The sequence below is a fragment of the Octopus sinensis genome, linkage group LG7 (genome assembly GCF_006345805.1).
Source record: "Octopus sinensis linkage group LG7, ASM634580v1, whole genome shotgun sequence".
Lineage (NCBI taxonomy): Eukaryota > Metazoa > Mollusca > Cephalopoda > Octopoda > Octopodidae > Octopus > Octopus sinensis.
The window spans coordinates 91,341,517-91,352,947 of NC_043003.1; the positions used below are offsets into that span (position 1 = coordinate 91,341,517).

Here is an 11,431-nt window from a genome sequence, read left to right on the forward strand (position 1 = left end):
CTAAATGCTCAAAATCTTGATACTGTTAGCTTTGTTATTTCACAACCTTGTCGTTCTGGGTTGGCAAAATGGTGGCAGACGACACCGTTGACCGCGATCTTCCTTATAATAAATTTGTTTTCAGCATTTTTAAGATCATAGATAAACCAGTGACTGCTTTTAGAGGTAAACTTCGTCACTTTATAACTAAATCTCTTTTATATTAACTGTCAAGCATTAACTTTATTTAAATACCTTTGTTTTGATTTTGCCCTTGAAGTTGAAAGAGTTCTTTTTTTTTTTAATCCGTGTTTTTAAAACTCGGTTTATTTTGTTATGAGAAAACAATTATTAAATAACGACATTTATTCTATTTTCATTTTGCAATACTATTTTCCAACAAGGCTTTTTTTTTTAATGCATGTCATTAATGTTAAGGTTAAAGATAATAAAGTAAACGGTGAAATTATAAGGACAAACTTATTTTCTTAGTAAGTTTGGTCAGTCTGAATTAGTCTTACAGTCAGTATTTTTCTGTTTCGGTTACATCTCTGCACGACCTATCTTAAATTTGTAGGGCAACTCCAATTTAATTTTCTGTTGAGGTCTATTAACCTCATAATTCAAATTTTGGCAGTCTTGGAATATATCTGTCAATATCACCTTTAGTTTCTGTGGTAAACCTGATTGAATAACATGACCCTCAATCAATGGGTTTTATTATTATTAGACAAATGATAACACTGTTTTAGCCTCCAAACCAAGGTGAGGAGAACGTAAAAGATTATTTTTATTTAACAAAATTTCAAGTCAATTACAGGTTAAAACTGAAAATCCGACAACATCTTTAGATACTACTGTCAGTCAGCATCAGTCTGTTGCCATGGTACTCTGGTTGAAGATTGCAGTTCCCCTATTTCATTCATCTTAAAAGAAATTATAACAGAAAATCAAGTACTCTGATAACTTCTTCAAAATATAGACTCTTATCTTTTTTCTAACTGAAATGGATACATATTTCTTTTGTGTAGTGTTGTAAGTGCATCTGCTTAGCAGAAGAAAGCAACAGGGACGTGTTCCAATGTACCATTTTGAAATATTACTTGAAGACCTAAAAATTTGTTGACCAAAATTATACTTTTACTTGAGTTTTAGTTTCTGAGAATGTGTTAGTTTTGGAGCAGAAACTGAGTGATGATTATTTTTCTCTTTGCAACAATACATTATTGTTAAATTGTATGGTTTTTAAGTTGTTTCCATTGTCTGTGATTAGCAGTTTAGCTTGTGGTAAACCTGACTGTGATGCCATATCCATTCACCTGCTGCGTTGTGCTGTTCTGTGGCCCAACTCTTACTAGTTCTGTGCAGCTCAGTGCTGTAAGAAGCAGGTGTAGTATGTAATTAAAGTGTTTTGTTTGCTGCATTCATGTTATTAATTATGCTTGTATAGACAACAGTAAGTGACTCAAATGTATCTTCATGGGGAGAACCTGAAATCATTATGATCACAGGGAAATAAATCTCAACTTCTGTATAAAGCATTAAAAGATGGAAGAAGATATTTTAGTACCAGTTGCAAGTTATTGATGCTTATCAACTTGAAACCATACTGCTTCTTGGTCTGTAGAAGAAAAAAATCTATAATTCTCCAAACTTTAGCCACCCTTATCATGATATCACAAAGCACGCACACACACCTATATATATAGAGAGATAGTCATACTAGACCAGTCATCTCCCTTTTAAATATACTCAAACTTCACCATTCTGTGCCACCATCCAACACTTTCTTTTCTGAAAGACCTCTATTCCCAGCCTTCACCTACTCTTGCAGTTATCTCATCATTCAACTCTGCTGTTACCACTCATTCCATTCTCCCTGACTTCACTCAAATAGTCTCTTTTTCCCCCATCATACTCTTGCTCTTTTCACCCACTCACCCATACCATTACCACTTCAGCCATTACCACTTACTTTCCTACCAACAGTACCCCTAAATATATCTCATCCCTCAGATGTCATGGTTTTCTCTCCTCTTCAAATATCCATTTCAGGCATCATTCTTCCCTTTACTGTTCACACTATAAGGTGGCTGGCTAAATCAGCAGAGAAAGTGTATGGTTATGAGGTCCCTCTAGTCCTGTCTCACAGATGACTGTTCAGCCTCTCAAGTGGTGATGCCATAAGAAAATGCACCCAGTATACTGTGTAAAGTGGTTGACATTAGGAAAAGCATCTAACCATACTAGCCATAAATACCAAGCCACATGACATGTATGAACACCAAAACACCTTGGCTTCAAAGCCAGTCACTCCCAGTGGGAAATAACTAAACTGCAATGACCCAACCACCTTGTGCCAGCATAGAAAATGGACATAAAAGGATAATGATGATATTATAATAATAATAATGAAATTATTGTATACAGTGCTCAGGTGCACCACAACTTGTCAGAAAGTGCGTATAAAGTATATGCAGTAATGTACAAATGTCTGGAAAGTGAACAGTGTATGAGTCAGATACATGCTTGTGTGTGTATGGAGGGGAGAAAATCAGGTGTAGTGTTGGCGAATCTCAGAAAGCATGGAAGTTTTTAAGGATGCAGTGCTCTGACAATTAACAACTGATGCTGGCAGTTTGTTCCATGCTTCAGCAACTCTCAGCGTGAAAAAATGTTTCCTAAAGTCATGGGAGCTGTGCTGTTTTCTGACTTTGTGAATATGTCCACGGGTGTTAGACGGGTGGAGTTCGAAAAGGTGCTCAGAGTTATTGTTTGTAAGATGGTTGATAATTTTATGGGTGTCTGCCAAGTCAGCTGCCAGACATCAGAGTTTCAATGTGTCCATGCCCAGGGAAGTAAGGCGCTCAGAATATGGCAGATGCCTGATGGAGGGTATTCTTTTGCTTGCACGTTGCTGAACGGCTTCCAGACGATTGATATCCTGAGCAAGATGGGGGTTCCAGGCAGGTGATGCAAATTCCAGGTGAGGTCTTACCATAGCTATATAAAGCCCCGCAGATAGATAGTCGGAGAGCGGCTCACAAAGGACTTTGTGAGTGATGCCAAAACACCCTCAGCCTTCTTGACAATTTTAGCGATGTGTTTTGTCCAACGCAAATCACTGTCGACAATAACACCCAGGTCACGTTCACATGAAGACTTTTTGAGATTAGTGTTGTGGGGGGGAATAGGTGGACTCTGGGTTTCTCCTCCCAAAATACATAGTAGTACATGAGTTGCCAGTCCATGATCCACTGCTGCAGTATTACTTAAATGAACACAGTAGTAATGGATTAATTAAAAATTGTTGACCATCAATAAATGTACTCAATATCTCCTTGCTAAACATATTTCCATCTGTATCTTTCTTAATACCATCACCATTCTTGCCACCACTATGAGAGAACTTTTATGCAGTCACTGGACTTGCTTGAAACAGAAACTTTCCCTCACATTCCACTCTAACATTTTTAAAACAAACAAATGACACACACAGTTTACGTGGATATAAAAGCAGGATGGTTCATAGGTGGAAGATCTGTGATAATATTCTCTTTTTATTCAATGAGGGCATGTGATTAGAATGTCACAGGAAAGAATAGTGAGAGGGATTCTTCAAACCGGCAGGAAAACTAAGGGTATACCAAGAACAAAATGGTTGGAAGATATCTATAGTCCTAGTTGGTCACACTTGAAATTCTAATGACAGTTGTTTTTGATAAGACCCTATGGAGGAGTTGCCTAAGGACTCTGCTCCCAATGACCCTCTCAGAAATAATGGGCAGAGAAGATGGATGGACAAGAGCAGACCTGCAAGTAAGCAACATGAACAACAACATGGATTTTATCATACTCATCATTTGATGCTTTGAATTTTCTTTTTCTTTATTTATTTTTTTTTATTTAGAAAAAATCGTTGAGCCACTTCAAAGTAGGAATAAACACTATTTTTATCACCGTCGATTCAGAAGAGTGCCAACCGTCGACCAGTGTGAATTTAATGACGTAGTATGTGTGTTTGAAGCTAACCAACAGTTCAAACGAGACTGGTAGGTTAAAAATTCTTTTTCTGTTGCTTAACATTTTTTAAAGCTGTCTGGGTTTTATAGGTTATTTAGAAGGTTCTGAATTATGTAGAGAGAAAATGATAGCATCTTTTGTCCTACCTTACATGTCATTTCATTTGTTATATTTTCTTTTAATCAATTTCAGTTTCTCTGATTTCAATGTATATACATATCTTCTAACAGTGCTTGAATTTGGAGTGTTTATAATCAATACAAATTGTGTGTATGTGTGTGTAATGTTTTTTAGGCCCTTGTTAAGCCTTGATTCAGGAAACCCATGATCAAAGGCTTTGTCTTTTAGCTGTGACCACTCCATGTCTCTCTTTTTCTTTTTTTTCTGCATTTTTTCAGACATAGTGTATCTAAGATCACAATATCCAATGTACCATTTTTAAGGCAGTAGAGTTTGAATTTAAGAAAAAATAGGCTGCTATTTTTAGCAGATCATATAGACACATCGAGATTCTGAAGTATGTATATTTACTCTACAGCAAGAATCCTATTCCTAAACTTAACACCTAGCATAAAACCACCTCCCTCTCTTCTACAGTCCTACTCAATCAATCTGGATCTTGTGAGTTACGTGGTAACTTCAATATTGCTGGGGCCACAAAATAAAACACCCAATACTCTCTTTTGAGCTAAAATCATTTGCTGCGTCTAAAACTGAGACAACATCCTGTCTCTGTTATGTTTACGTACGGAAAGCGTGTGTATAAAATTATAGAATTATTTTGTTTGTTAATTGTTTAAATTATTTTCCATTGCTTTCATTTTTGCCTTTCGTTTTTTTTCTTAAGCAATGGAAAATAGTTTAAACAATACACGAGTATCTCAAAACAAAAACTCAAAACAAAAACAAAACGAATAATTTTAGACACACGCGTAACAATTAAATTAATTTAACAATTAAGAAAAAAAATGAAAGGCTAAAATTTAGGGTTAGTGTTAGAGTTAGGGTTTGGGTTAGTGACAGGATGTTTTCTCAGTTTTAGACGCAGCAAATGATTTTAGCTCAAAAGAGGTCATTGATTGGTTAAAATTCGAAAAATTAAACTACGTTAAACTTACAAATTACAATTTTCTCAAGAAAGCCAAGAGAAAAAAATGTTTTATTTTGACACATTCTACCAGTATACGAAGTTTAAAAGTGTTTAGTTAACTAGAAATTGTGTTGACATGTGCCGTTCAAACGGAAAAGATCCAAAATATCATTTACTGCATACATGCCTACAAGGTAGGGAGAATTATATTGGTTAAACGAGAACAAAATTAGTACACTGGATGAGGGTACATGAACAACAAATAAGATTCATCTCCAAGAAATGTTCTATAAATGGAAAATTCAAAATCTTCTCTTTTTACCATTTAAAGGAAGAAAATGATCAACTACAAAAGAAGAAAGAAGAGTACTTTATAAGTATATATTTGCACAACAAATATATACTTTATAAGAATTCTAAATCTCAAAATAAACTGGAAATATAAAACAGTGCTGCTAAAAACAACCTCCTCTATACAGATTATCCTATAATACATGTTTGAAAAGCTACAACAAGCTTTCACAATATGAAATCTTTCTAAAAGATTTGTGTTATTCTTTTCTCTTTTTAAGATTTTTTAATATAATTAATAATTTTATATTTTAAGAAAATCTTCTTTAAATATTGTGACCATATCAAGAATCCTTTCTAAAAACTTATATATAATTATACATGTTTATCTTCAGAGACAATTGAATGTGGTTCAATACTCTTGAAAATTTAAAGATGATCAACTGTGTATATATATATATATTTTTTTTTTGTATTTAAATTTTTTTTAACTTTTAGGAGCGTTGATTCAAATATCTTGAAGATTCTTCGTAAACGAAAGATGGAATGCATTATGTATGAAGGTGCTAATGCTCCACAAAAATGCAAAAAGGTTACTGAAGATTATGAAAATGCTTCTACTAACTATTTCATAAAATGTAAGTTTAAATTTCTAGTACCAAATTATTTCTGTCCAATAGGTATTTATTTCATTTTACTTATTGATACAGAAATTGCTTTTTAGTTTGTTTTTGAGCTGAAAATAATTAGCTGACTATTAGTAGCAGAAGTTCTACTTAAAGATAATATATCATCATAATTGTTTTAACATCTACTTTTCCATACTTGCAAGGGTCAAATGAGAGTATGTTGTGGTAGAGTTTTCTATGGCTAGATGCCAACCCTGTCACCAAACCACACCGTTTCCAAATGACGTAATATTCTTCCAGTCAATCAAACAGCAAACAGCTTGGACATGCTTTTGTACAAGCAAATGATACTGTTAGTCATTTATAAGCCAGTGAGCTAAAGAGGTGTAGACACAAGGAACTAAGAAATAACTCGTATAAATATGCCCACACACATACATATATGATGTGTCTATATGTGTGTGTATACACACACACACATGATGGGCATCTTTTAATTTCATTTTGCCAAACTTAATCATATGACTTTGGTTGGCCTTGTGCTATTCATCATCACCATCATTATCGTTTAATGTCCGTTTTCCATGATAGCATGGGTTGGACGGTTCGACCGGGGTCTGGGAAGCCAGGAGGCTGCACCAGGCTCCAGTCTGATCTGGCAGTGTTTCTACAGCTGGATGCCCTTCCTAATGCCAACCACTCCGTGAGTGTAGTGAGTGCTTTTTACGTGTCACCGGCACAGGGGCCAGGGGAGGCTGGCAACAGCCACAATCAGTTGTGCTTTTTACGTGCCACCGGTACAGAAGCCAGTCTAGGCTGCGCTGGCATTGGCCACGTTCAGATGGTGCTTTTTACGTGCCACCAGCACATAATTTCCATTTGATTTTTATTTTGATGTTGATGTTGATATACTTGACTCAATAGGTCTCCTCAAGCACACCAGGTCGTCCTATGATCCAAGGTACTTTGAATGGGCTGGAGCTGGTTATGTGAAGCTGGTGTAGGATACACCATGGACTCACTTTATTTGTCGGGTCTTCGCAGACACAGCTTATCTTCAGAGGTCTCGGTCTTTCGTCATTGCCTCTGTGAGGCCCAACATTCGAAGGTCATGCTTGACCACCTCATCCCATGTCTTCCTGAGTCTATCTCTACCCCGGATTCCTTCAACTGTTTGGGAGTGGCACTTCTTGACACAACTCTCCTCATCCATCCATAGTACATGATCATACCAGCGCAAACGTCTCTCTTGCACGCTACATCTGATGCTTCTTATGTCCAACATTTCTCTCAGGGCACTTACACTCTGTTGTGTGTGCACACTGACATTACACATCCAGTGGATCATGCTAGCTTCATTTCTTTTGAGCCTACACATGTCCTCTGCAGTCACAGCCCCTGTTTTACTGCTGTGAAGCATGGCAGTTCGCACACATGCATCGTACAATCTACCTTTCACTCTGAGCGAGGAACCCTTTGTCACCAGTAGGGGTAGAAGCTTTCTAAACTTTGCCCAAGCTATTCTCATTCTAGTGGTAACACTCTGAGCATCCACTCCCACTACTAACTTAGTCACCCAGGTAGTGGAAGCTATCAACTACTTCTGGTTTCTTCCCCTGGAGTGTGATGGAATCTGCTTTCTGTGCATCTGTGGTATCTATTGCCCCTATGCATCTGTCACACACACAAGCTATCTTCTCAGTTAATCTTCTTTTAATGTTGCTGCACCTCTTATGTGCCCATAGCTTACACTGGGTACATCTTATGGAGTTTCTACCTACACCTTTTCGACAGATCGAGCAGGGCCACCTACCTGAAGGTGTGTGTGATGAGTTCACTTTCCTACTTACTAGAACTTTGGTCTTTGCTACATTGACTCTAAGGCCTTTTGATTCTAAACCTTGCTTCCACACCCAAAATTTCTTTTCTAGTTCCAGTAGTGATTCTGCTATGAGAGCCAGGTCATCAGCATAGAGGAGCTCCCAGGGGCAACCCGTCTTGAATTCCTCTGTTATTGCCTGGAAGACTATGATGATTAAAAGCAGACCGAGGGATGAATCTTGGTGGACTCCTACTTCTACCCAGAATTCTTCACTATACTCATTGCCAATCCTAACCTTATGAACGGCCTCTCTGTTTTGGGCCTGTACAGCCCTTATTAACCATTCGTTGATCTCCAGTTTCCACATCGCCCACCAGATAAGGGGTTGGGGGACCCTGTCAAAGGCTTTCTCCAAGTCCACAAAAGCTAAGTATAGGGGTTTATCTTTAGCTAGGAATTTCTCCTGCAGTTGTCAAACCAGGAATATTGCATCAGTGGTGCTTCTACCCGGCACAAAACGAAACTGCATCTCATCTAAGCAGACTCTCTCCCTAATGAGATGGGCTATGACCCTCTCCGTGACCTTCATCACCTGGTCCAGTAATTTGATATCCCTGTAGTTATTTCTATCTAGAGTATCACCTTTACCCTTGTAGCAGTCAACTATGGTGCTACTATGCCAGTCATTGGGTACGACTCCATCATGAACTACCTGGTTTATAATGCAGGTGTCTAGGCCATAGCCCACACCACCAGATATTTTAAACATCTCTTCAGTGATTCCTGATGGGCTGGGAGCTTTTCCTAGCTTCATACCCTTAATTGCTTTATCTACCAGGGAGCTGTTGGGTCAACATTTGGCAGGCTTGCCTCCTCCCATTCATTCTCCGCATTCAGCAGTCTTTCATAATGGTTTCTCCAAGCCTCTTTCTTTTCAGAATCATTAAAAGCAAGTGCACCATCATCCATGTGGACACATTTCTCTCTTGTAGCATCACAATTTTCTCTCACACTCTGTCTTGCAATCCGAAATACCTCATTTCTTTGGTCCTCGCGTCACTGGACATTGGCAAACTTCTTCTTTTCTGCTTCACCCTTGGCTATGTTTACCTGCTATCCAGACTCCCTTTTGGCTACCTGGTACAGTTCCCTGCTACCACCACCCTTCCAGACATTCCAGGCCTGTTTCTTTGCTCTGATGGTTTTGTATACCGTACTATTCCACCACCACATAACTCTAGGTCTGGAAGGGACTTTGCACCATCCACAGACTTGGTCTGTGGCACTCAGCAAGCTGTCCCATTGGAATTTCCAGTCACCTTCTATGTCCGAAGTCTGTAGCTCCTCCTCCCTCTCATCAAACTTCTTGATGAGGATCCAAGATACCATACAGTGAGACCAAATCCAAAACCACGTGATTTCTTAGTGCCACAGCCATGCCTACACCATAATATAGAGCTTGAAATAGTGTTAGCATAATTTCTAATGTTTAATGGCAGTGAAAATATTTCAAGTGACTGCTTACATAGTGGCCACAAAAATATTTCTTTTTGGTTTGAAAGAAAGATTATATGAAGCATTTATAGATATGTGTAGTGATTGATAATGAACTGAATGTGTTGTGTGTGTCATTGGTTACCCTACTCAACTCTGCCCAATTTCTACTGTTGTCACCTACTCTTTCCTACCTTCTTTACTTATCATCCCTCATCACCCACTAACTAATTCTCCATCTCCAACCATCTATCATTCTCTTGTACATTTTTGCAGCCTCTATCCACCCACTTTATATATTGAGGGTTCTCTCATATACCACATCACTACTACATTGCTTTATTTCCTGCTCTACCCTAACCAAAACCCTCTCTTCTATGACGTGAGTAGCTCTTTTACAGCAAGAAACCTGTTTTGTTATATCTCCTTCTCTTAGACTTCAATTCCTCATCCCAATAGCATAAAGCTGCCTCCTTCTGTACTATAGTCTCACCCAGTCAGCGAGATCTTAATCTTGCAAGCTGTATGTATGACAACCTCATTTATGCTGGTGACATGAAAAAAACAGCCTTGTATAAAAATTATAATCTCAAAGTTGTTGCTACATGAAATGGTTTGGTACCGTCTCTACATTATTGTACATCAATGTTAAAATTATTTGTTGAAAGTAACACTGACATAGTAGTGTGGTTGAGAATTTCACTTTGCAACGATGTGGTTACAAGTCCTCTATGAGGCACTTGGGTCAGTGACTTTGACTATAACCCCAGGCCAACTACTTTCGAGTGGATTTAGCTAGATGGAAAATGAAAGAAGCCTGTTGTGTGTGTTTGTGCAAGTACATTTGCATGTGTCTGGAAGTGTTTACAATTGTGCTTCTTTGAATATCACTGAGCTACAAGCAGTGAATATAATTATTATTTCCCCTATCAAGAAATTGTTTAATGGTTTAGTTTCTTTGAAGACTTTTGTAGAATGAGATACCTTATGTGGAAAAACCAGTAGCGGTTAGTGACAGGAAGGGCACCAGGTTATAAAACAGTACCTCAATAATATATTTGCTAGAAAACAGATATAAAAACAAATAAATATAGTGAATCTATGATCAATAGTCTGGCAAATATTGAGAAGGTCTAATGAAATGTAGACATGCCTGGGGTTGTTACCCATAGTTACCAAGATTAGTTTATCCAATTTTAGTCATTGAACTATTGATTTCTTCTCATTGCATGATTATTGTTAATTAATTACATATTATTTTTCCCTATTCATATTATGTATGAGGATCCTAACCAGAATGAATTTAACCCTTTTGTTGCAGTTAATTTTGAAAATAATGAAGTATTTAGTAAAATAAATTTGTCATTATTAAACTGGTGTTTGAAACATAAATTAACATGGAATTTTAGTTAAAGGTTTTAATTTAGATCACTTCAAGACAGCAATTTTTCATCATACAACCAGAGTGGTTTTGAGCAAGTTGGTATTAAAAAGGTTGAAATTATTTGTTGTTGAATTTTGAGTTAATATATAATAATTCACATATGTTGTACTCCAACAGATGGTGAACTTGGAGCTGCAGCTAATGCTGTCGATGCCTACATGAAACAGAAACATCGCATGATCTGGGAAAGAAGACAAGAAATACAAGGCACTGGTAAACGATTACGCTGAAAACTTTGCAGGAAATGTCTGTAATTCTTAGGCTTCTTCTATTTTACCAAATTTAAAAGTATTAGAAAACCAATAAAATATAAAAACTGTTTTATGCTCTTTGTTTTATTTCATTTTTAGAGTGTTTTTAATAAAGTTATTTAAAATAGATTCTTGTTGTTATTGAACTGCTTCAAATCTAGGTATAACTAAATACTGAAAGCTAACTTCCATATTCATTAATCAAATAATTAAATTTTCTGACCATGTATTTCAATTTAAATGATTGCTTATCATTATCATCAATTTACATCCACAGAAAGATGACATACTTAGATGGGATTTGGCTATTTAACATTCTCATGGTATTGATCCCTTTCTTGTTATATTTTGTTTGAATTATATTTACTTTTAAAACGTTTTTATTCCTTTTTTTTACAAACAATATTA

General features: G+C 36.9%; 1 protein-coding gene across 1 annotated transcript; it reads left to right on the forward strand.

The window, feature by feature from the left end:
• Window positions 1-6: 6 nt before the first annotated feature.
• Window positions 7-11,093, forward strand: LOC115214281 (NADH dehydrogenase [ubiquinone] 1 beta subcomplex subunit 10). The gene is made up of 4 exons (XM_029783427.2): window positions 7-165; window positions 3,890-4,031; window positions 5,882-6,021; window positions 10,890-11,093. Exons 1-4 carry the CDS (start codon window positions 69-71, stop codon window positions 11,000-11,002), a joined length of 492 nt encoding a protein of 163 aa, XP_029639287.1. The 5' UTR covers window positions 7-68; the 3' UTR covers window positions 11,003-11,093.
• Window positions 11,094-11,431: the final 338 nt, after the last annotated feature.